The sequence below is a fragment of the Sapajus apella genome, unplaced genomic scaffold, assembly GCF_009761245.1.
Source record: "Sapajus apella isolate SASKATOON/1434 unplaced genomic scaffold, GSC_monkey_1.0 scaffold22, whole genome shotgun sequence".
NCBI classification, from domain to species: Eukaryota; Metazoa; Chordata; class Mammalia; order Primates; family Cebidae; genus Sapajus; species Sapajus apella.
Genome location: NW_022436962.1, coordinates 5321561 through 5347856, shown reverse-complemented (window position 1 = coordinate 5347856; position 26296 = coordinate 5321561). Strand labels below are relative to the sequence as shown.

The window sequence follows — 26296 nt, the reverse complement described above, 5'->3', positions numbered from 1 at the left end:
AAGCGGGATGGAATAAGGCAACAGATAAAAGTCTACTTTATCAAACTAAGAAGTTGCCATTCATACTCAGATCTCAGATCACCCTGTGAGCACAGTGAGTACTGCAAGCGGTAACAGGGATAGGAGTCAGGCCTCAAATTCCTACTACTAGGCTGAGGAATCTGTGCAACTCTGAGCAGTTTCTGGCAGCTCTAAAATATCCAGGCCAGACTGTTGGTGTGAAATGCTGATCTGGCTATAAACACCTCCAGCCACTGAGCTACTCTCTCTTCTCGGAATGAAGCTTCCCACCACAAACCAGATGAATTGCCAGGCGTTCCCTTTGAACACACCACTCCCCGCTTTTTGACTTCTTTGTATCACATTCAGTTTTCTCACTCCAGAATCCCTGGCCTTCCATTTTCACCTTCTTTTGCTTTTTTACTCCATTAAATAAGAAGTCCACTTTCCAACGTCTTCTTTAGTGTTTCTACGAAAGCTGAGGAGATCATCTTTTTTCTATTCGCAGAGTCTCCTTATTCAGTCAAAACAATCTTTAAATCCTGACTCAAAAATAGAGGGCCAAAGCAAGCTTTGTGCTGTGATTACCCTAATGCTGTCCCCATTAAAATTACTAACAACAAAACCAAAAGGAACATCAAAAAGGAAAGCTGCCAGCAAAACAGAAGCAAACACAAATTCCAAATACTAAAACCGAAAGAGAAGAATACTGGATGCTAATTCTTCAAGTGTGTGTGCTTGCACACTACTATATTAAACTGCATGGCACCATGTTAGTTAGAGAGACGCGCCTCTTTAGGTCCAGAGGCTTGGGCATGTGGGAGGACCTATTCAGGATACAGGCGAGGTATGTGACACAATGACCCTTTGTAATGCACATAAAGAGACTCCCATCCAAATCCACAGATTCACCATAACCACTTCGTTATTAAAGTATTTGTTGCAAGTTAAGCTACTCGGTTTCTTTTCCATTTCAAAAATAATACTGAGAAACCAACTCACCACAGAATGCAAACATTTCTCTCAGGAATTCACACCCTATTGAGATCCCCAGGGAGAAATTCAGTGAACAACTTTGGATGAAGAATGTTACTCTAATACAAATCAAATGCAGGGACACCACACAACATCAACTTTTGTCCTTACACTAAATGCAGAGGAAAAGAAATACATCAGGCTGTTTGTGGAGAGTCATTAATATGGTAAAAGATGAGGCTGTTTTCCAGGTTACATAAACTTTTAAAAAATAATTTTCTTTTTTTAAAAAAATTTTAATTAATTAATTAATTTTGAGACTGGGTTATGAGACTGGCTAATTTTTATATTTTTGATAGAGACAGGGTTTCACCATGTTGCCAAGGCTAGTCTCAAACCCCTTGGGCTTAAGCGGCCTATTGGCCAGGGGCTCCCAAAGTGCTGGGATTACAGGTGTGAACCATCATGCCCCGCCACCAGGTTATATAAACTTTTGATATAGCTTCAGCAATCCCTAGTAGGATTATTTTGAAGTTTTGGTCTCAGTGGCTTGGCTAGATTTCCTAATTCTGATAACTTTTGTAACTCCTTTTCCTGCCCCGGCCTCATTTAAGTTCAAAAATAAAAATAGCAATCATACAGGTTGAAGCAGCCACAGGGGCAGGAGTACTAGATGGTAAGTTTTCTCTTTTTACTTGTCCACAAAGAACAATAACCTCAGGACTTGAAGAAGCTTTGGTGTATTGCAAGGGAGACATCAATTTGTTCGGGGGGAGTTCATTCAATCCCTCAGCTAGCACCCTGATATCATTATTTCAAAAGAAATGGTCATGAGGAAGTAGGAGAATTTAAGGACACACTTCGTTACTGAACTGTCAAGATTTCCACTGTAGCAAAACAATCCATCTAAAAGTCTGAGGGTGCTCTGTGGAAAGTTGCTGTTCACTTTAATCATCAGGCAGGCTGGGATCTGACTCAACATTAGCTATTACTTATACCCATCCAGTCAAGCATAACCAACATAACCTCTGCATTGCTGGACAAGGATGCAGCAATGTCCTGCACTAAATCAAAGGAACATCAGCAGTTTTACTAAAAAGATTCATGGCTCTCTGGAAAACAACCTTAAATAATTTAGGAACTTGAGAAGGCAACCAAATGATATTAATGAACACTCAAAACCTCTGCATCATGCTTTTCAACATCAGATATGCTGGGTGATGGCCCACCTTCAGTCTGTGAAGTCGATGCAATATCTAGCTCACTAGTTTGCTTTTATCTGCCTCTAAGCTTGCATCAAACCAAAGCAGTTTCTCTACTTCTTCACTAACTAATGCACTGTGGAAACCCAGTGTTTCTTAAATACTTGCTATTAAAAGGCATCTTTAATGTGCTGCCTTTTATAATGACAGAAAAGGGCACGCATTTTACATTATACTTCTAGTGGAGCTGCCAGATGTATGCTAATCAATGCAAATAATCTCATCTTCTTTTTCTTTGGGAGCATCACCAGATATCATTATTGAAACAATAGTTACCATATGTTCAGCACTTAAATATGTATGCCAAGCGCTTTGAGGAGCACTTAACATACATGTATAACCTCATTTAAGCGTCATATTAATTCCGAGTTAGATATGACTTCCATTTTACTTACAAGAACTGAAACTTAAGATAGATAAAGTTACATGCCCAAGGGCCCACAGCTAGGAAGAAGAAAACAAAGCCATTGTAATATCAAGATATCTGACTCTAAAGACTGTTTTTAACCGCTAAGTATACTACAACAAATACTTCCATCATGAGAGAGATAAATGAAGTTGGGGTGGTCACAGAATGGCAAAACTAAATTAGGCATTTACTCAGATCACTTGGGGACCATATGGGATCACTTCTGCAGCGCATTACTTGGCAGCCTTCCAAACGGTGTTCCACTAGAGGGTGAAGATCACTTATGCATCTCCAGGGACTCTTTGCACAAAAAGGTAGTCTCCAGGTCAAATTTAATTTGTGTCTGCTCCGTCACTTCTACCCTGCGCCTCAGTAGTTTCTGACATTTGGGATTTAGAATTGTCAGAAGAAATGAGATTAGTTCCTAGACCTCAAAAAGCCTGCAAACCAAAACACAATTTGCTTGAAAGAGTGACATGCTCCAAGTATCTACGGAAAGGGTCTTAGTAAAAAGAATAATGTAAGATAGGCTATGTAGCTTGACAGAAAGCGTCCATATTTGCTCAGGCTGGTTCGTACAGCTTCCAAATCACTGTACTTCCTTAAATATGATCTGCACCAAATAAAACATCAATATCACGTGCCTGCAGCAGAATGGGAAGAAAACCAATTGATGTCCAGGTGTCAGATGAAGAGCAGCTACTGATAATTTAACTGACTTCGCATGTGGTGTGACAGGCACTCTTTTTGGACTGCCCAAGCTAGCATCTTTTCTCTTTAGGAAAACTTACCAAGTACCCTACCTGGCCCCAAAGACCTTACTTTGTAAAGGAAGTCTATGCAACTCCAGACAAGAATCCAGACATCATTCCCTCATGGTGTGGACAAGAAAAAAAATGCTGGATGAGTCCTCACAAGTGGGGCCACCATACTGAGACATATGGAATGGGGGAGGAGGCCCTATGGCCCTTGGGGGCGCTGGACAGATCAAGAGGGGTCCTATGCGTGGGTGCAGCCAACAAACAGCCTTCTAGAACCGCCTGGGAACCAGCTGCATCATCCTCACGACGTCTCATTCCGGCACAACTAGGCTGGCCAGGTGGTAACAGCGGTGCCTTTGCTTTGGACAGCCCTGTCTTTCTTTTCAGGCCTGGGTTAGTTTTCCGAGTTAAGATGTCAAAAATGTTCTGATGCCCCGCAGCTTAGGCTTTGGGGTCCACAGCTTTAAGTTGAGGCCACTGCTCATATAGCCCTCACCCCCAACTTGGTCCTATAAAAGGAAGTCCTGCCCATCGGGTTTCTCTCTCCTTGTCTATCAGCATTCCTAGTGATTGCCACGGATTGGTCTTCTTGTGGGGTGGGATGGTCTGTGCCCTGACCTTCTGGCTGTTTTCCTTCTGGTGCTCACCTGAGAGGCAGTGGTGCAAAATCCAGAGGTTATTTAGGTAGCAATCAGATTTGGGTAGATGAGTCTATGTCAAAAAGTAGATCGTGGTGGAGCAGGGCACTGGGCTAGACATAGGTATGAGGGAACGCTGTAGACTCCCTTCTGCACATAGAGGAGGTTGTTAACCCAATCCTGCCAAGAACCACAGGCCCACAAACACTGGAAATCTCCAAGTCCAAGAGGAAATGTACCCTTCTGGTGCCTTGCTGGAAGAAAATGAACTCTGTTTCCCAGGTTAATGGCAGATGCCCCTGGTCAGCTGATTTGGGGGAATGTCATTTGATGACAGCACTGGAGACGTAGTGCATGCTATGAAGTACAACACTGTGCAGCCTCTATCAAGACAGAGTATCAAATATAGAAACTGAAAGAAGGCAGAATGCAGCGGCTCATACCTGTAATCTCAGCCAAAGCAGGAGAATCACTTGAGGCCAGGAGTTTGGGACTAGCCTTAGTGAGACCTCATCTCTACTAAAAAGTTAGCTGGGCATGGTGGCGAGCACCTGTAATCCCAGCTGTTCAGGAAGCTGAGGAAGGAAGACAGCTTAAGCCCAGAAGTTAAGAAGTTACAATGATCTCTGGATTGAGCCACTGCACTCCAGTCTAGCCTGGGCAACAGAGCAAGTCAGTCGGAAGAAAAAGAAAAAAGAAAGAAAGAAACTGAAATAAGCCTCTAGAAACTCCTTGCCTTCGGAGATCTTGAGGATAGACTGCTTTTTCAGATGTTCAATAGCACGTACAACAGGAAAGTCAAGCTGCAGGGGCAGGCTGTTGAACATAGAGTGAATGGGGATGACTTCTTTGTCCGAGCAGTATGACACTGTGGGATGGCTAGAACCGTAAGTGCCGCATAGGTCCCTGTAACAGTAGTGCTCTGTGGACAGCCTGCTTTAACATACTCTTATGCCAGACCTGCCACTAGTATTGTTACCACAGAAGGAAACTTTTGGGGCTACGAGAGAATCATTTTCTTTTTTTTTTTTTTTTTGAGATGGAGTTTCGCTCTTGTTACCCAGGCTGGAGTGCAATGGCGCGATCTCGGCTCACCGCAACCTCCGCCTCCTGGGTTCAGGCAATTCTCCTGCCTCAGCCTCCTGAGTAGCTGGGATTACAGGCACGTGCCACCATGCCCAGCTAATTTTTTGTAGTTTTAGTAGAGACGGGGTTTCACCATGTTGACCAGGATGGTCTCGATCTCTTGACCTCGTGATCCACCCGCCTCGGCCTCCCAAAGTGCTGGGATTACAGGCTTGAGCCACCGCACCCGGCGAGAGAATCATTTTTTGATCAATCACAAAGATGGCCAAAGTAGGAGAAAGAAAAAAGAAAGAAAAGAACTGCTCATTAGTTCTTTGCCCTTTTCCAGATTCCCAGAGGAGGAAGTATAAAACATATGGGATGTGTTGGAGAAGAAAACCTATTGGTTTGGAGAAGGAATTTTTCTTCAGGGTGGAAATGCAGAGAATTTCGACATATTGAGTCACATGAAGGCAAAATATGGACTAAAAAGCTAAGCAGCAAGGAAGTAGGGATTTTAAGGCATTATGAAGGAAACTGCAGAGTCCTCCCTGCTTGGCAGCAACCTAGGACATCATCAGCCTGCTTGGCCAAAGAGATCAAATGTTTAGTTATGAAATGTAGAGGACCCTGAGACACTTCCTGTGCCCTGTGCTGACGTTTTATAGAGAGACATAAAACAATATGAAGAGTTGGCAAAATGGTTTTGTTCCAGAATTAGCCAGAAAACATGAAGTATTCAGGGAACTAAGCTTTTTAAATGTCTGAAAATATGATTATAGTGGGACAGACTAGAAAAAATCTAGAAAAACAAATGATAACTGAAGATTTAAATATTTTTATATAAGCTCTGCATTATGCTCACATTTGTTTATTTTTTTTTCCCTAATTTTCAGTCTGTTACTTGGAACATTGCTCCTTAGTAGTAATTAAACTGTTAAGAGGGAAATTTTTCATGCTGGATCTATTCTGCCCACCCTACACCAACTTTTTTTTTAAAGCTCTTTTCCTTCTAGGAGCCTCTTCTCCACGTCAGGCTTAAGGGGTAAGTTTCTTTTATTGACTTTTACATTCCAGGTCTTTCCAGACATAAACGAACTAATGTGTCAGGGCATTAATTGCCAAATCTCACAAGCCACACTGCTATAATTCTTGTCTTACAGCCTCTAAATAAAATTGAACTAAGAATGCAAGTTTTCCTAGCCTATATCTGGTCGTGGAAACCAGTTTAGTTCCCATCTTGTACCAGTTAATAGCCAATCCTTACTGCCCTTTCAAATAGCAATAAAAACTAAGTTAAGCTAAAATAAGTATATCTCCTTCCTCTTCCTTTTCTTCCTGTTCCTCCTCTTCTTCCTCTTTCTCTCTCTTTCTTCTTTTTTTGAGACAAGACTCTCACTGTTGCGCAGGCTGGGGTACAGTGACGTAATCACGGTTTACTGCAGCCCTAACCCCCTGGGCTCAAGTGATCCTCTTGCCTTAGGCACCCGTGTAACTGGGACCTCAGGTGTGTGCCACTATGCCTAGCTAATTTTTAAATACTTGTAGAGAGGGAGTCTCACTTTGTTGCCCAGGCTGAGGAAATAAGATCTTATCTTAAGCTTTTAAATGTTTTTATGCAAAATATTTAACTGCTATTTTAGAGATAAGAGAGTTTTTGTTGATTCTTTTTAATGTTGCTGAAAAATATTGAAATGTGTGCAAAGTATCACCTGGGGCCTACTGAAGGCAAGATATTAAGTAACAGGTAGTCTTTACACTGAATTCTTATTACTGATATCTAAAGGTACTAATTTCTCTAAAGTTGCAGCTCAAAGTAAAGTCATTCCTCTGTTCCTGACTGGCATTTTTAAACATTTTACTTGATAGTACAGATTCTTTAACATTGTAGTATCATGCTGTTGTTTGAGACAAATTTTGTATATAGGTTTATTGCTAATTTATTGGCAGAGTCCATTGTACATATTGAATGCAATGCATTATTTCCCTATTTTTAAAAACTGGTTTCGTTAATGTAACAGGACAAAATAAAATCATATCCTATGGTACAAATAACATAAAATATAAAATGTTCTAGCATAGATCATAGGATTGAAAAGGTAAAAGCAGATAGAGCAGGAGATCGTTACGTCCAGTTTGATCCTGCTGCCTCATCACTTGTGAGCCACATGGAGAGAACTTTTCACCTGCATTTGTAGGCTACCATCCACCTCTCCTTTCACCTACGACACTCTCATCACCTCTCCGCCTTACCTCACATTCTTGGCTTTCATTTCCACTGCTTCACTGAAATCTCTTTGGCAAAGGTTACCAAAGATTGCTACATTGTTAATTCAACTAGGACTTTTTCATCCTTTCTGATTTCTGCCTTGTTTCCAATCCATCCCCAGATCCCAGTCACTCCTTGAAATTCTTCCCTCTGTCAGCCTCAGTGACGGCATTCTCTTTCTGTTCCTGCTTATCCAGATTCCTTTTTCGTCCTCTGCCCACCTTTTACACTTTGGTCTTTCATTATATGTGGCTCTTGACTTACTGGTGTTCCTCTTCTACCTACTCCCTTGGGAGTTCTGTCCCATTGGCAAACATGATGGCAGAGGAGCTTCCTGTATAGGGTATGACAGGTTGGGTAGAAGGGTCTGGCACAGAGTAGATTCTCAATAAATACTTGTTGAACAAATCAAGGGGTCCTATTAAAATATTTTCCCCAGAACAGACGTGATTAGAGAACCTTAGGGCCTGTGGCAGGAAAGAAGGCAATATGGAAAAACAACATTTGCTAAGTGCTTTATTCAGAGCTCCCAGGTTCTGGCTTTCCTTCACTTTCCCCTTCTTTGGGTAGTCATCTGCCATCAGAATGACAGTATATCTACTTCTGGCAAAGCGTTTTCTTGGGTTCCTGTAGTTGGGAAAGTCACATCAGGGCTTTATTTGTTCCTTCTTTTGTGTAACACCAATAATCACATACACATTTGCCCACCAGACAGAAGCCAGCCCTTTATGTAACCCACAGTGTGCTTCTGGAACGTCCTCCTATGCAGTTTGCCCGGCACAGCTTAAAAACTGCAAGGAGGATGCAGAATGTGCAGTGGAACTGTTTGTGTGTAAAACTGTTTGACTCTCACGATGAGAGCTTTTTGAGAGCCTGCAGCCTTGTCATTTCTGTGGAAAACATTTATGCTGGCCAATGAAAACACACAGGGTTTGAGTTGAGCACTGTCATTTTGAAGGAATCGCTGGAAAAGCACTGTTGAGGTAAAGCATTACTCCAATCTGTTTCTGCAATAAGAACATTTGAAAGATACACTACACATTCTTATACCAACTTTAACCACTCTTCAATCCCAGACAGTAGTCAAACATAAGGTCACCAAATTTTCCTATCATACAGTGGATAGTGGAATTTAATTAAATAGGGGGCTTCTCTAGTTATTCAATTATGGGCTGAAATTTAATATAGCACAATTGCTTCTGATTTTTACATTTATGAAATATGCAATGTAGTTCTTACAGGGATTCATCAATCCTGTCTCCTAGGATAAACTGCACTGCATATGCCACAGTGGCTCCAAAACAGACCATTTTAAAAGTATTTACATGATCATTTTTTCTCTGAAAAACCACTTTTTAGATATGTGAATGCTCTTCCTTAGGGAACTTCCTTCCAAAGCATTCTTTGCTTGGGGGATGTGAGTTTCCAATCCATTCCCAGATCCCAGACAGAGCTGAGATAGTATACAAGGTAACCTTTAATTTGAGCCCCCTTTTCCCCCAAAAACAACCCCTACATTCTTTCCTAATGTAAAGATTTCCAATAACAGCATAAAACTAGCAGTTAATAATAGGTCCCAACATGTAAATTACAGTGGTCTCCAAAAATAAAGCTTCATGGGGGAAAAATCTGCAAGTTACCACTGTGAGGTAGATGCAGTAAGGAAGTTTCCTCACACCATGGAAATCTGGATGTCTCTGCACAACTGGCAGACAAATATTCTGAACACAGTCCTTAGAAATGATTTTTTTTTTGGTGTAAACCAAACTATGACTTTTCCCTACCTCGCCTCTCTGTCTCCTTCTCCTCAAAGAACCTTACAATTAAACACCCAAAGCTTGTTCCTAAGTCTAAGTCTTTCTTTACATTTCCAGAGAGCAATTAAAAAAAAAAAAAAAAAAAAAAGGCAAAGCTGTAATCCGTTACCTTCTTAGCACTTTGTCTAAGGTGATGACTGGGACCATGTGTTATTTGTGAAGTTTTCTTTCTTGCCAACCAGCCCATAAATGCTTACATCCTTGAGATCCTTAGAATAAGAGTGCTTGTTAAGGATTTGAAAAGAAGTGCTCCCAAGAGGCCCTCTTAATTCATACATTCTGAATAGCTTCCTCCCCCACTAAGATTGTCTACTCTTTTTATTACTACTACTAAGGAACGCTGGGCAGGTCTGTCCAAAGAAATCCATTTAGAAATTCCATGGAATAGAAAGTTCACTTGTCTCTTTAATTCAGGTCTTAAGGAAGGTTGAGTTGTCACCCTCACCATGGGGGGGATCAGTGATCTGGCCTTGGAGGGCTTTGTAATTTTTATGGACCTCTTGCCTTCATCTTTATTTCAAAATTAACCGCCTTCTTATCTTAAGTCATTTGGTTCATGGACTGCTTACTCTTGGTGAAATATCTTTGTTGAGGGCTCTGAAGGTTTTCACTTCAGAGAACAGGACAGCTGAATACCACATTGTGCATGGAGGTCAAAGGTCAGCACTAGAGAGAAAACCCAGCTAATGCATTGTGAAAGACCTTCGTTTTTATGGGTGAGTTTTCCATGCATGTGAAAGTAAGCACATCTCTTACCTATTACAAAGCTTTGAACAAAAAAAAGAGTGAAAAGCAAAAGGAATCTTAATTCTTAACCAGTAAGTGGATGAAGTAAAGATCTTACTCTAGAGAAACAAACCATACACAGGTGTTCAGGCAAGGTAAAACGCCACTCATTACATGCCCCAGGCATGACATCCTGCCCGCTTACAGAGGAAGAATGAATGGAGGAAAGAATAACAGGGAACTGAAAGGATTTAAACGTCTCAAACCTTCACCTGCAAATGTCAGCTTTACCAAACATTTTTGAAAGGCAGATGTCCTACTCAGTTTTTACAGAATCAAGTACTGAAATATCTGTAGTGCTTTGCAAATATTAATACCTGACCATTTTTGTAACCGGTTATTGCTTTCAACACCCCATGAGATTGGATTGCCATATTTCTGTGGCAAATCCTTACTGATACACTTTCCGTTCAGACAAAATTCCGTTTTCTCTAAACTGTCTCATACCCATTATGTGCCTCTCTACTGCCAGTGAACTTCATTCTCCTTCAAAGGGCGAAACTAAGGCTGGAAGATTTGCCTTCAGTCATGGAACAAGTCAGTGATGACAAAGCCAGTATTTGATTTCTAGGTGTTTTACCTCTTCACTTCAGTGCTAAAAATGTGCTCCAACCTGGGCTGGATGTCAATCCTTTTCCTGGCTTCTCTGACATATTCTTTTACTTATGTTTTCCTCAAAATGCCTCCTGCCACATCACTTCCCCCGGGTTGAGAGGCAGAACAGTTTTTGTTATCTAAAGATACGTATCTTAGAGAAAAATAACAATTTTGAGGACACAGGAAATGATTGGCTAGGAAATTACTTTTGGTATTGACATGCTTTTCTTGGGCAACTATGAGTGAAATCCCTGTTCCGAGGCTTTATGATCAGTCTGGGACTTTCGGAGTAATCCTTAAAGAAGTCAAAAGAAGGAAGATTGAAATTAAAAGAAGAGAAAGTTAATCAAAATCAAACTGGTTTTGTTTCTAGAGAAGATGCCTTCAGGCAACAGACAGAAATAAAAACATCCTGCTCTTTCTTCCATTCTGTTCTGACACAGGGTAGATCCAGACCACTTCTCAATTTACAAAAGGGCTCCTCACAACTTCACCCCACCCTCCAGCCCTCCTCTAATCTCAGAAAGGCAGGCAGGCCAAAAATTCCTGCCTGCCTTTCCGAGATTTGGAGGTGACGGTCCCTTCGGGCATCAACTAAGTGGTAGGTGTGAGTAAATATAAATTTCATCAGTTATTAATCCAAAGAGTTGAAAATGAATAAATACAAGCTATAACTTGGGCACTAAAAATATGTCCTCGGTCTCACCTGGGAGAACTAATTTGATCGCATATAGATTTGGAGAAAGAAAGACAATGAAAAGACCTAATCTGGTGGCTTGCAGGCCCTTTTTTAAGAGCAATCATTTTTACTAACATTTTAACTAGGAGTCCTCAATGTATAAAACAGGTTACAAACAGGGCTGCTCTGTTTGAAAGGGGGGCAGAGGCACCACGTCCACCTGCCCCTCTTCCTCCACTTCCCCCCTTGACTTGGTCAGCTCTCAAACTATGAACAGTTTTATCTCAGTCATTTCTCCCCTATCACCAATGCACCATGTCATCCAGGCAGACGGATGTTTTTCTGCTTTGAGGGACTTCTGGGGAAGGGCTTTTCACGCCTTCCTTAGGTACTCATTACATGTAAAACCCTTGCAGCAGTACGTCTTTGCTATATAAAGTTACACAGAAAGTTGTCAGTGAGCCTCAGTGCCATTCAAAGTACTAGGACCAATAAAGTTTTTCCTGACACACTTCTGCTTTTCCAACTGATTCTCCACAACCATAGCTACAGCGCATTATCACATCTAGTGTCCGTTTCTTTAAAGTGGAGCAAAATTTTTAACAACATAAAGCCATCTGAAAGCCAAATCCTTCTAGAGTTTTATAATCTCCCCTAATCTTTCAAGTCCTACATATAACTCAGCAATATGCCTTTTTCTTTTCTTTTCTTTTTTCTTTTTGGAGACAGAATAGCTCTGTTGCCCAGGCTGGAGTGCAGCGGCATGAACATGGCTCACTGTAGCAGCCTTGATGTCCTGGGCTCAGGTGATCCTCCCACCTCAGCCTCCTGAGTAGCCAAGACCACAGGCATGTGTCATCATGCCTGGCTAATTTTGCTTTTTGGAGAGACTGGGTCTTGTCATGTTGCCCAGGCTAGCAATTTCCCTTCTCAAACTTTTAATATACTTTTTATGGAAACAACTTTCTTTTTATGCTCATCTTTCATCAATTTATGTAATAATTAAATTATCCAAGTTCAACTAGCATAAACAGGTTTGGGAGCAAATGCAATTCTAGGAAAGCATTCAACTTGATTGGTGGAGCAGAAGGGTACAGCCTGTTGGCAACTTGTGCTCCGTGTGCAGAAGGCACACAGTCAGAGGGAATAGAGAGCAAGTTGGTGCAGAGGGCTGTGCTCTATCTGATGCCCAGAACCATTCTGGAAAGACAAAAGCAAAATTCACAAGGCTGAAAACATCATCAGAGCTCCCCTCCTGACTTTAGCTGCTTTTCAATGTATTTCTCTTTGCTTCACCTCTAATTTTTTTGCTAAAGGGGGAATGAGGAAGTGAGGCTAATAATTGTTATTCCCGAATCATGGGCTGAAATCACGTGGCCGGCATTATTTAACTTGGATGATATTACTTCACTGGTAGGATTGTTCTCAGTTAGAGAGAGTGTTTTTCTTTTTTTTGAAACAAGAGTCTCACTCTGTGGCCCAGGCCGGAGTGCAGTGGTATGATTTCAGCTCACTGCAACCTCCATCTCCTGGGTTCAAGCAATTCTCCTGCCTCCGCCTCCGAGTAGTTGGAATTACAGGCACCCGCCACCACACCTAGATAATTTTTGTATTTTTAGTAGAGATGGAGTTTTGCCATGTTGGCCAGGCTGGTCTTGAACTCCTCATCTCAAGTGATCCACTTGCCTTGGCCTCCCAAAGTGCCAGGATTATAGGTGTGAGCCACCCCGCTGGGCCAGAAACTCTTAGTTCAACTTTATAAAAGGGACATGGGGTAGCTAAGAGCCTTACCTGAGCAGACTGCTATGTCAAAACCAGACACCAAACCCAGGAGTCCCAATTTCTTTGGGGGTCTCCTATGGGCTCCATTGTCTCCCTGGCACAGCACATTTTTTCCCCAAGGTCTTGCGGACTCCCTGGGGATCAAAGCTGCTTTTATAATGAATAGTTCTGCGCAAATTCCCAGAATTAGTTTCTCAGATAGCAGGAATGCTCCTAAACCAGGTTGCGCATGAGTAAGCAATGATTTCCTCCCTCCTGCAAGAGGCTCAGGGCTAGTTTCTCAGACAGAGGACGTGACTGGCCACTTTTGCCCCCTGAGGTTCTGAGGCCAGGGGTAGAGCTTGGTGGAGGCTGGTAGGTTCCCTGCTGAGGTAACTCAAGTGCAGCAGCCCAGATATCTCCCTTTCTAAACACCCGACACCTGCTAAGGCTCAAGGAGCACAGCTTTGCCAGGGATTTCCATATGAGGACCCCAGAAAAGAAACAACTTGAAATATAATGGCAAACATGAGATGCATCCATAAAAGATGAAAGCAATTTCTATAAACCACGTGAAAAAGCTGGTGTTATTACATATACCTCCTCCTTCACATTTAATTCATAAGAGTGAGGGAGGAGGGCCCTTTCAATAATGGGAAAAGGAAAATTAATAAATTAGCATACTGTTCATTATATTTCCAAAACACATTCTGAGCACTGAGAAGAGTAGTCTTTATGAAGTTTTCTCACTCAGACAGCCACCTTTCCAGGGAAAGGTAATCTACAATCTTCCCCATTACCAGCTCAACGCTAGCCTAGAAGGCATCTGCAAAGTTGTTAGGCATGAATCCCATATATTGGGGACCCACTCTGCTGGGGTTGCTGTAAGGAGCTTTGGGTTCTGGAAGAAGGATCCCAGGATAAGCACTCAGTAGCAGCAGGCATGGGAATCTGGGTTGGCAAGCCAGGGCCTGGAAACTACAGGGATATTTACCTAGAATTTGTGAAGAGAGAAGCTTAAATGGGGGAAAACGGTACAAATTTTGGGCACCAAATACATATATAATATAGGAAATAGGAGGAAGTGGCAAACACTTCCAGAACATGAACATGTAGCATAATGTAAACAAGAGATTTCATTAGGAAACTTTTTCCAGACAAGAGTGAGGCATCCATTTCCAGGGATCTGATGAACAACGCAAGCACTGCTTTTCAACCACATTATCAGAGGGAATAAATAAGGAGCAGGGCCTAGGATGTGTACCCTGGAACACCCTCTGCCGTCTTCGCCACTGTGTCTAGGGGCAAAATTCCAGAAACCCATGACACCCAGGAATAAATCCCAAGTATGTGTTCTCCTTCAGGGCCTTTGAGCCACAATTCCACCCCCTGGCAGAAATACTACTTCTGTTTTAAAGCTGTTAAAAACCTATTTTTAAAATCATACAGTTGGCAGATCATCAAAATCAAAACTTGATAGTCTAGCATAGTCTTACAGAAGAATTTAAAATAATCTGTGGGAAAATGTTCCAAGCCTGAGAAATAACACTTTCACACACACACACACACACACACACACACACACACACACACACACAGGACCATGTGTGCGTGCACCGGGACAGCTGCCTGCACAGCCTCGAAAATGGGGGCCCAGGAGGACGGTGATGGTGACAGAGTGGGATGGGCCATATGTTTCAATTTCTTTATACATTACCTATTGATCCACTGCCCCATCAATTCTCCTCAAGATTTATCTCATGCCCGGGGCTCTTCTGTCTCTTCCTTCATACCTGAAAGTCTTCCTTCTTCCTGAATACTGTCTCAAAATTGCCTCATTTTTATTTTTTTGAGACAGGGTTACACAGGCTGGAGTGCAAATGGCATGATAAGAGCTCACTGCAGCCTTGACCTCGCAGGCTCAAGTGACCCGCCCACCTCAGCCTCCCAAGTCACTGAAACTACAGACGCATGCCACCACGCTCGCCTAATTTTTTGTAGAGAAAGGGGTTTCCCCAGATTTCCCAGGCTGGTCTTGAACTCCTAGGCTCAAGAGATCCACCTGCCTCAGCATCCCAAAGTGCTGGGATTACAGGCATGAGACACTACACCTAATCCGTCGATCCAAATTTCTATGCCGTCTAAATATAAATCTAACGAGCACTTGAACTTTCATGAGCTTCCCATACTGACTGCCCTCCTAATGTGCTGCTCTTTGACCTGGGCATAAATCTTCCTTTTTATTTCTGACTTGCTTGCTTCCTATGTCCAGCTACTACTATTCCCCAGTAACTGTGAAATATCCAACTCTATTGCAAGTTAATCATAGTGTGGATTGGAATAGGTTGTCTTTTGTTGCCTTTGCAGTGATTAACAGAATTTCTCCGCACATACTAGGCAATGAATAAATACTTGCTAGTGGATTTGCTTCCATTTTATGTACCTGTTATGTTTCAGGAGACATGATTTGTCCTATCTGAAGGACTCTGTGTATAACATGACACAGCATAAATATAGTATGTCCAAAGCTGTACTGTACTGCTATATGAGCTTTTTTTTTTTTTTTTTTTGGAGATGGATCTTGCTCCGTTGCCCAGGGCAACAGAATGCAGTGGCGTGATCTCAGCTCACTGCAACCTCCACCTCCTGGGTTCAAGCTATTCTCCTGCCTCAGCCTCCTGAGTACTGTAGCTGGAATTATAGGCATGCGCCACCACACTTAGCTGATTTTTGTGTTTTTAGTAAAGATGGGGTTTTGCCATGTTGGTCAGGCTGGTCTCGAACTCCTGATCTTGTGATCTGCCTGCCTCAGCCTCCCAAAGTGCTGGGATTACAAGCGTGAACCACCGTGCCCAGCCTGTATTAGTTCTTATAATGGTACCCGATCAGCTACTTTTTGTCATCATCAAAAGACCATTACTAACTTCCACATATGCATCACTTGGATAAAATCCCCTGGCCCCTAGAAACTTGTACTTGGACAAAACTATCACCATATAATGGGTAAAGAGACATGACTAAAAGCAAGGCTAGGCATGGTAGCTCACACCTGCAGTCCCAGCACTTCGGGAGGCTGAGATGGGTGTACTGCTTGAGCCCAGGAGTTAGAGAACAGCCTGGCAACATGGCGAAACCCCGCCTCTATAAAAAAATTTAAAAATTAGCTGAGCGTGGTGGCATTCACCTGTAGTCCCAGTTACTTGGAGGCTGAGGTGGGAGGATTGCTTGAGGCTGGGAGACAGACATGGCAATGAGCGGAGATGGGGCCACTGCACTCTAACAAGAGCAACGCAGCCAGACCCTCTCTCTTTTTTTTTTTTTTGAGACGGAGTGCTGCTCTGTTGCCAGGCACCAGGCTGGAGTGCAGTGGCGCGACCTCGGCTCACTGCAACCTCCACCTCCCAGGTTCAAGCAATTCTCCTGCCTCAGCCTCCCAAGTAGCTGGGACTACAGGTGCGCGCCACCATGCCCAGCTAATTTTTGTATATTTTAGTAGAGACAAGAGTTTCACCTTGTTGGCCAGGATGGTCTCGATCTCCTGACCTCGTGATCTGCCCGCCTTGGCCTCCCAAAGTGCTGGAATTACAGGCGTGAGCCACCGCGCCCGGCCTCAGACCCTCTCAAAATAAATGAATAAATACAATAAAAGTTAACCTCCCTGGAGGCTGGGGAACCTCATTAGCAGCTCCCCTTTATAGGAAATAACCATCCCAAAGGAGAACTTTATTTTTAAGCTTGTAGAGAGTACCAAGCTCTTTAGATTTACATTTAGTCTAGGGAGGAATGGCTACATAGCCAGCTGGAGCTGGGTTTAAATTTCTGCTCCACTACTTACAGACTGACTTAGGACAGGCATTTCCCCTCCCTGAACATATGCACACATCACAAAAACGGTCATGTCACCATCAGCCTGTCGGGGCAGCTGGAAGGGTAAATAAGACAACAAAGAAGGCACCTGTGAAGCACTCAGCTCAGTACCCAGGGAATCAGAGGCGGGTACACAACTTTCCCCTTCTCCCCTCTTTTGAATAACTCATCCATTATTCAAATGGCTCCTGCAGCAATACACTAAGTAGGAAAACTGGTTTGTGAGGAAATTCATACTTGCTATCTATCCTTTGTAAGTCCATGGGTTACATCAAGCATTCCTTGATTATGCTCAATACTTATGGACCAGTGGCCAGGCTATTGTGTATGTGTGGACATATGCATGCGTGTGGGAGGGATATTTGATATACTTTCTTTTTCAATATTTCTTCCCCAATCAGGAGTCAGAGCCTTCATGGGATAAAGGCTTCCTAAGATGTAAAAGTCCAACAATGTCCAAGAATTGAGCATTTCTAGGAAATTCCTGAGGCATCCCAAGAAAGCTAGGCTGGGGATGAATACACACATCCTACACCTGCTCCACAAGTGTAAATTACTTGATTCTGCTTCAATGGCAAGGGCAAGGACAATCTAAGGACAGTCTATTATTCCATGAACTTAATGTGAGATGACACTGACACCCAGGTCCAGAGAAAACAAGCCAGTGGCACTATCAAAGGCCTCCACATAGGATTCCTCCAGATAACAGTCAAAAAATCATTCAGTTGTTTGTCTCAGAGGATTCTGTCTTAGGTAGGAAGTCTATGTGACTGGTGAAGGCATAGTGATTGGGGCTAGGCAGAGAAGTTGGAAGATGACACAGAACCTCTCAATTGGGAAAAGCTTCCCCCTCTTTCCTCAAATAAGCTCTTGTTCCTCTGGAAAACTCTTAGTTTCTCTTCAAAGCCCAAATGAAAATGCTACCTCCTCTAGGAGGCTCCCCAGGACTACTCAAAGTACGGCCCCTTCTTGCTTGCTTTCAGTTACTGCATATATGGGCTGGTATCACAGTTACTTGCTGCCTTCTGCCTCCCCACCAGACTGCACCCTCCTGCATTATCCCTTCTCATATTTCTCATGGTTTGAAATAATGTATTTAAAGTATTTGCTAACATTGATTGATCCGTTTTCACTGTAAGAAAACACAGTTCCTAAACGCAGGGGCTATGGTCAACCTTGCTGCTCACTATTCTATCCTCAGTACCCAGCACTTTGCCTGGCATCTGGGAAGTGCTCACTAGAGTTTGTTGAATGAATGAATGAATGAATAAATGAATAAATAAATGTCAGCTTCTTAGGGTTCTGTCTGTTTCTCCAGCAGCCAGCATAGTGGCTGGCACAAAGTTATCAGGGAGGAAAGTTTAAATGAACAAAATTGCTTTTTAAAAAATCATCTTTTAAGTTTTAAACAGTAGTCTATTTTTATGTAAATTATCAAAACAACAAATGTATAAATATGCCATTCTCATTAGCATAGAATTTGGACTGAACAGAAACATGAGGACAGGCAATTAAGAATTTAAGTAAAAAATCAGAATATAATCTAAGCTGGGAACTGTTTCTTTGATTATACTCATAGGCATCCTAATTACAGTCCTAGAAGGATGGAAGGAAAGGATGCTAAAAAAACAAACAATCTAAAGAATTTGAGAGAGACTCTTGCTTCTGGGAATGACCTCAAGTGATCATAATTTCACTTATAAAAGCCCACATGTTTAAAGCATTCTGCTCTTCATATTTTCTCATTGTCATTACATCCCAGTAAAGTAAATCAATCAGGAGCTATACCCATTTTACAGAGAGGAAGACTGAGGCTACAGGCTATGCAATCTCTGTAAGGTCACAAAGCTAATTAGTAGTGGAGTGAGTTCTGAATCAAGTCAGCTGACTCCAAGTTTAGTAATCTTCCCACTCCCCATTGGTTGATGACAATTAAAATTTTCACTTCATTCAAACTAGAGTCCCAGGCCAACTCTAAACCTTTGCTGAGGCCTCCAATTACTGTCAACTTCTGCATCTTCAGCATTTAGTATTCCTGAGGCCTCAATTGGTACTGGTAAGAATAGACTCCTTATAGCATAGTAATTAGGGGTTGGCTTTAGAGTCAGACTGACTTACGTATGAGGACAAATCCCACTACTGTGATCTTTGGCATATTTACTTATTAATCTCCCTGTGCCTCAGTTTCTTCATCTGTGAAATGGGATGGTAATAATATATCCCTCATATAGTTGTGAAAATTAAATGAAAAAATGGTTACAAAGCACACAGTACGGGTTGTGTTTTACAACCTTGTGTTAAAAAGAGAAAAGGTGATTAGCTGAGATGTTAGACACAGACTGCCCTCCCTATTAAGATGCTTTCTGCTCATTAAGTCCCTCCTTCATTCCTCCCGAGCCCAGGGCAGGGGCTTTGCAGGAAAAGGTTAATCCAGCAAGTGTGGTTTGCCAGTGGTGTGCGTGCCTAGCCCCATAAAACCCTCTAACGAGAAGCAGCTCATTGGCTTGGCTGTCCCTAGGCATTCTGTCCTCTCACAGAGGCTGTGTTTGTGCCAAGCCGAAGCCCTCTGCCCCAGGGAGTCTCTGTGGGTTGAGTGAGGCAACTATAGTGAGTGAGTCTTGCTCCCACTGATCCCCAGCTCTAGCTAAGGGTTCTTTCCAGGAGGGAGTCTAGGAGTGCTGAATGGGATAGATGCCTGGACTTCCGGCTTGGAAGACACTGAAGGACAGTGTTTGCTGGGACAGGAAGAGAAGGAGTCTCCACGAGAGACCATAGTGTTTGACATATGCAAGGACAGTGCTTGCAGGCACAGCTCCCGTGATAGATGCAAGAATCCTAGGCATCCAGAGAAGACAGGACATCTGTTCTGAGACAGCAAAGAGGCCATGGACTGATCACAGCTCACTCATCAAAAGCTGGTCATGGACATATCAGAGGGCCAATTAAGTCATTCACCCTGATACCCTCACATCTTCCCGGTGCTACCTCCTTTGGTGTTTACGGGAAACCTGATCCTGGAGAGACCAGGTCTCTTTGATCCCTGCTGGCCTCAGCCAAACATCGTTTACAGGGAAAGTTTTGAGCCCTCCCCAGGGCAAAGACTTGGGCTAAGCTCCCTCTCTGTGGATTGGAGCCAGGCTAGTTAAATTTTATATGTGAAGTGTGGCAATTCAAGGAATGACCTCCACTTTACAACATCCCCTCTTCTCCTTGCCTACCAATAGCAATTGGCCTGAAAGTCTTGGGCTTGCATGGAAAAGAAACCACAGGCCTAACCCAGCTCCACCCTAGCAGGCTGGGTAGGTGTAACATGACCTGCTCCTCAACCTGGGCTATGGCAGACAGGTACCCGCCCTGGCACACCTGCCCAGAAGTCTATTTCTGGTAAGGAACTACGTGAGTATTCAATAGCTATGGCCCCAGGATAGGGCACTAAGCTCTCTTTATAAGGGTAGTTTCCCCTGAAATGGAGTTGGGTAGAGGAAGGAGGCAGGGAAAATGTCAATTCAAAAGGAAGAATGGGGTAGCCTAGAAAGGCTGTTGAGTAGGAAGGAAAGCGTGATAGGCGCAGAGAAAGGGCACTGGGGTCACTTAGAGGAATTGCACACCCTCCAGGCATTGGGGAAGCAAATAAATTAAGAGTAAAAGTAGTGCAAATACTGATTGGGTGTCAATTGTAATTTTCCTTGGGTACACCTTGTGTGGATCTGAAGTAGGCCCTAGCTGGGGTGGCAGAGGTGGAGGGAGAGGAGGTTATGGGCAGTTCCTTCCCTCCACCTTCTCCAGCGCCCAGTGAGCTGTCCAGGACTCGGCCCAGGATCTCACCTGAAGTAAGAGGTCCCTACATGGGTCTATTCTCTGCTCTGCTCAAAAACTGGTTCTTTTTGACACCACCATACCTACCAGTCATTTTGGCAAAGTGACCCCAAGGACCCAAGTCACATTTCAGGGGGACTGCCGGGTTGCATTCTGCCATACTGTGGTGGGGGAAAAGTTTGACGTCAGCAGGCCTCTGGCTTCCAAGGGGCTCCTGGTGCCCCTGCGGGGTAGGAACGGAGGCCGAAGATGCCTCTCTTTTCAGGCCCTGCCCAATTCTTTGCTTTTACAAACCTAGGCCTTTATGTGCACAGTTGCAACTGAGCCCCTGGAGGGTACCTGGGGCTCCCTTCGTGGAAATATGAGGAAGAAGGAGCATGCTACAGGGTGCAGGTCTGGGCTGTTGGGGGAAAGAGGGCTGTGAGAGGTTTGGGGTGGGAGTGGCCACAGCACCAGGCCTAGGGCCCAACCTCCAACTTCCGAGGTCTGGGCGGGAGGCTGAGGGAAAGGAGTGTGTATATGAGGTGAGAATAGTGAGGTGGGAAGCCTTACCTGACCCCCAGAGAAGTTTAAGCCCCAGCCCTCTTTCTCAGGCCACCGGAATTTCCTAATTGTCCCTTGGAAGTGCAGTTTCCAAATCGGCTCAGAGGGTCTCAGGGCCAGCTGTGGTTATACTCACTTCCCCTTTATGAAGGAGCCTCTGTGCCTTACCCTCACCTTACAGGACCAGCCCCTCACTGTGCGTCTCCCAAAATTACCCCGGCTCTCCGATTTTTCACCCCTTCCCAGGGTAGAGTACCAGGCTTCACTCTCTCTTGCAGGGATCCAGCAAGCAATACGGTCCAAATTTAACGTTCCCTCCCTCCCCTGTTTCATCCCTCTGCCTCCCACCACCTCCTTTCACCCCAGGACGACCCCCGGAGCTTCCGGAACTGGGGTGACCTTGGCAGAGCCGGCCTGGGGCCGTAGGCCCCTCGTCTTTCTACCCGCCTCGTCCCCAGGACCCCCGACCCTCACAGCCCGGGCCCCCACGCGCCACAGCCGCCACCATCGAAGTTCAATCAAGTTGCGCTATTGTCTCAGCTCAGTCCAGGTCTCCCGGGCGCCGAAGCGCCTTTCCCTCCCTTTCCCGTCACTAGAGCCTCCACACACCCACTCCCAGCCCCAAATGCCCGCGAGCGAACGTCCAGGAGCGCGGAGCCTGCGGCGGCGCTGGCGCTCCTCTCTCTGGCGGAAAAGCGAGCGCGGCCAAGACCCTCCTTCTTGCGGACCCCACACCCACCGCCCCTGAGACTGCAGCTGCGGCGGAATTGGGGGGCTGCGGCTTGGGGGGGCAGAAACCCGACCCCAGCTCTGCGGTTCGGCGGTGAGGCCGGGGTGGGGGCGCTTACCTGCGGGGGAAATTCGCTGTCCTTCCCGACCGGGGCAGGGGCAGATGAAGCATCTTCCCCGGCTCAGGCGGCCATTCGCCAGGTGGGCACCCAGCGCCCCCCAGGACCGCTCCCGCCCGACACCCGGAGGATACCCGAAAAGGTCTGAGCCGCGGGCCACGCGGAGGGTCAGAAACCGAACCCGCGCCTGCCCTCGCTCCCCTTCCTCCCCACCACCCGGGCTCCTACTCACGGCTCCAGCTGTACTTAAAGGGACAGAGCCCCATTTCCCCGCCGCTGACTTCCGTCCCGAGCCCGGGCGATGCAGGCTGCGAGCGGGCTCTTTAACGCCCAGAGCAGGTAGACAAAGAGCCACTGCAGCCGCCTTCGTTCCGGTGGCCTCGGAAGCCCGAGGTGCTGATGGGGCTGGGGTCTCGACCTCCACCTGGGCCGCTCCCGAATTAACCCCTGGGATGCCAGCGGCGGTCCCTCGGGCGCTCTTACTCGCGCTGCACTGGCAGGAGGGGGAGTGAGCAGCGAGCCACTTCTCTCTGTCGCAGGGAACCGATGTGCACGGATGGGTAAGGAGTTAGGGAGGCCTGGGGACAACCTTCTCCCATAGAGGGCTTCCACCCAGCCTCCTCCTGGCTTTTTTCCAGGTTTTTAGAAATTTCTAAAAATCGCAGCATGGAGTCAGTGCATTGCCTAAAACAAGGTCTAGGAGGAGTGTGGTGGGAAGGGAAGGTCGGATAGGAGTACTTATTGCCAGAGGTTGGCTCAGGACCCTTCTGCTCACAGCTGGGAGCCCAGCAGGATGGCGCGACCTTCTGCGGTCCTAACCACCTCAGGGTGTGGGGCCCAACATCTCTCCAGCATTCGGGAGATCACAGATTAGGTGAGGTGTGCCTGCTGGGGGAAGTCTGTGGGAGAGAAACAACAGCTCAAGACACCCAAGGATCTGTGCCTTTATCCAGGACACATTTTCAGCTGGCTGGTTAGGAAAAAAGCAGTGGGATCCAGTAGCAGGGCACTCCCATTGGGCTCCTCTCCCCTAAGGGTCTTCCTGGTAACTTCACTCTATTGGTTCCAGAGAAGGGGGAGGGGAGGATTAGCCTGCTGCCCTCGCCCAGGCTTCCTGCGGTTCTCACTCATTGCTCCTGGAAGGGGCTAAGTGTCTATGGTTGGGTCTCAATCCCAATGCGAACTAGGCAAACCAGGAAGCCTACATTTTAGAGATGGGCAATTTTACCTGCAATTTCTTTAATTGATAAAAACAACAGCAGCAATTTTTTAAAGCCCCCTAAGGTGCTGAACTCGGATGACTTGGGACCACAGAGCAGCAGTCTCTAGTGTTTGGGCAGCTCGACTGACTGAGCCACGTGCACAGCTCCAGGCCACAGGTGTTCCCTTAGGCCTATCTTTGTGGGCCTCAGTTTTTACAGATGTTAAGGGAGAAGTTTGCACTCCTGAACTCCCCCTCCTTGCTCTCAGCACCTGGGCTGTGCTTTGAGTCCTAGGAAGAGTCCTTTCCCAGGCCCTCCCAGCAATGCAGGCTGCCCCTAATATTTTCAGCCCACAGGTCAATGCTCTTTGGGTGACTGGACAGCCCATCTCCCCTACTACTCTGGCTGCCCAATGCCGCTGACCTGGGGCCGCAGCTCTGGTGGGATGAGCCACACTTCTTAGAGGGCAGAAAACCTCAGCAGAGGGATCTCTGTTTCTGGAGGATGGAACAGTTTAAGTTGGAGGAAGAGTCTTTGTTTCTGAGGTTGCATGTTGTGGCCAAGTTTTCCAAATATGCTTTGAGATCAAAGGGGAGTAAAGACCTGCAGTGATCCTAGCACCGATCCCTCAGATTTCCCCCTAGCATGGGGGGGCAGAGAGATTTTTATTCCCTTTACCCTGTTCTAAGTGGTTTGGGTGGTAAGACTTAGAAAAGATGCACCAGCTCTCAAGCAGACCAGCCCTGAGGGGAATCAGAGCAAGGCCGATGGTTCTCTCTCACATATTCTTCCATTTCAGTCCAGGATGATGTCCCTGGCCAAGGCCTATCTCGGCTCTCCTGTCCTGGTAATGTCCTGAGCCTCCGATCCTCACCACCATTTAAACAGGGTGAGCACAATGAATACTCTAGGGAGATTCTGTCCATGCAGCTGTGCTGGAGCTGGCCCGGGTCATCTGGGGAGCAGCTTATAGTGGCGCGCCATAAGGGACTCTCTTTAGCCTCAGCCAGCATGGAACCCTGAGTAAAGTGACTTTGTCTCAGCCAAAGGACTGTCATCAGCAGGGGTGCTTTTCTCCAGATCTAGGTCTAAGCTTTCCATAAGGTTTCCTCCTTTGCGGTTTTCTCAGCAGGGCCTGGAAGGAGGGAGATCTGAGGCCTGGAAGGGGTGGGCACAGGGGTTTACTTGGAGGGACAGGGGTCTCGTGCAGGGAGCTGAGCTGTTCCTGAACATTCCCTCGCAGCCCCCTAGAGACCGTGTGGCCCTATCCCTCATCCTCATACTTGGAGGCCTGTCCACCCCCCCTTCCAGCCTCCTGCCCCCGTGTCTCACCTCACACAGGGACCGGAGGAACAGATCATAAAGACAACAAGTCTCAGCCAGCTCAGCTCGGGGAGGGGATCTCGGCTGAGTCCCCACTGAGAGCATCCTGGGATATAGGGTCTCTAAGCCACCTCCTTCTTGGGATTGATTCCTGAGCTGCCAGAACCCAGCAGAAGGTGAGTTTCCCGCTACCGGTTCCTCTTTCCTTCTTGATGAGGAGTCTAAGTCCCATAGTAGGGTCTATCTTACTGCTTGGTGGAGGTTATGGAGGGCTTTTATAGGGGAAAGAGCAGGATCCCAGAGGTGTTGTTACTTAAATAAATAACATGCAAATTAGCACCTGCTATTTTCAGCCTACAGGTCAAGGCACTTTGGGTAATTGGCAGCAGCACTGAAGAGAAATGCTGTCTGGGAGCTTTTTGTGAAAATACGAAAACACAGCCTCCCCTGTCAGTGGGCTCAGCTCCTGCGCTTGAAGGGCTCTGACCTTGCCCGTCATGGGGGCTGTGGCAGAGTGGATATGGCTGGCACTGTTGCCTTGACTACAGTGCGGGGTGGGGGCGATGGGCAATGCAGGGGTGACTCTGAGCATGATTGTAGACTGGGGCACAGGGTATAGGGGACAGCTGAGGGACACATGGTAGAGGGGGATGACACCTGCCAAAAGGGAGCTGGGAGTCAGGCACTTGTCCAGAAAGAAAACCCAGCCAAAGAGGGAGAGAGGAAAAAGGCCTGTCTATCTCACATAGGCCTCCTCTGTGCTCCTCTGGGGCTTGCCTTTAAAGAGCCCTTGGGAGCCATGATCTCATTTGTCTCCCATGCCAGCACTCTCACAGCAGCTCTTTACAAGGGGGAAACTGAGGCATAGAGAGGCCAGGAAATGTCCAAAGCAGAGGGCGGAACACAGACTAATATGTATGAGGTCCCTCAGCCAGATTCCTGGGGGCAGGTAATTCCCTCTCCCTTCTCACACCTTCCCCACCACAAAGGATCTCTGGAGTCGCTTTGGCTGATGCCCAAGGTCCTTTTGGCTGACATTCCATTTCCAACAGAGACATCTAAAGATAGTTATGGGAGGCTCTCCTTGTCTTCCTGACAATAATCTCAGAAGTTGATGTGGTTGGGCCAAGTGAGGTGGCTCACACCTGTAAACCCAGCACTTTGGGAGGCCGAAGTGGGTGGATCACCTGAGGTCGGGAGTTCATGACCAGCCTGACAAACGTGGAGAAACCCTGTCTCTATTAAAAATACAAAATTAGCAGGTCATTGTGGCACATGCCTGTAATTCCAGCTTCTTGGGAGGCTGAGGCAGGAGAATCACTTGAACCTGGAAGGCAGAGTTTGCGGTGAGACAAGATCACACCACTGCCCTCCAGCCTGGGCAACAAGAGTGAAATTCCATCTCAGAAAAAAAAAAAAAAAGTTAACGTGGTTGGTTAGAACAGGGCAGAAAAAAAGGGCAAGACTTGCGAGGCAGTCTGGTGTTCTCTCAATTCCAGTGTCACTTGCCTGGGGGTTTCTGGGCCCCTGTGTCACCTGTCTGGGGCCTGACCACATACCTGATTTCCTGGTAAGCCCTAGAAATGAGACCCATGAGAAGATTAGGGTCCCAAGGTAGGTATCCACCACTCTGTCCGTTGACCTGCCCTCACGTCTTCTCTTTCCCATCAACCATGAG

General features: G+C 45.7%; 1 protein-coding gene across 9 annotated transcripts in view; it reads right to left on the bottom strand.

Moving 5' to 3' along the window:
* NAV1 (neuron navigator 1) overlaps positions 1 to 26296 on the bottom strand; it is a 274917-nt gene that overhangs the window by 60988 nt on the left and 187633 nt on the right. The window contains exon 1 of one of the 9 annotated variants that reach the window (XM_032288722.1): positions 22094 to 25818. The exons of the other annotated variants lie outside the window; for them this stretch is intronic. Within the exon in view, the coding sequence (XP_032144613.1) occupies positions 22094 to 22146 (53 nt within the window). The 5' untranslated portion in view covers positions 22147 to 25818. Of the gene's footprint in view, positions 1 to 22093; positions 25819 to 26296 lie in introns of those variants that run through there. 9 annotated transcript variants of the gene reach the window in all.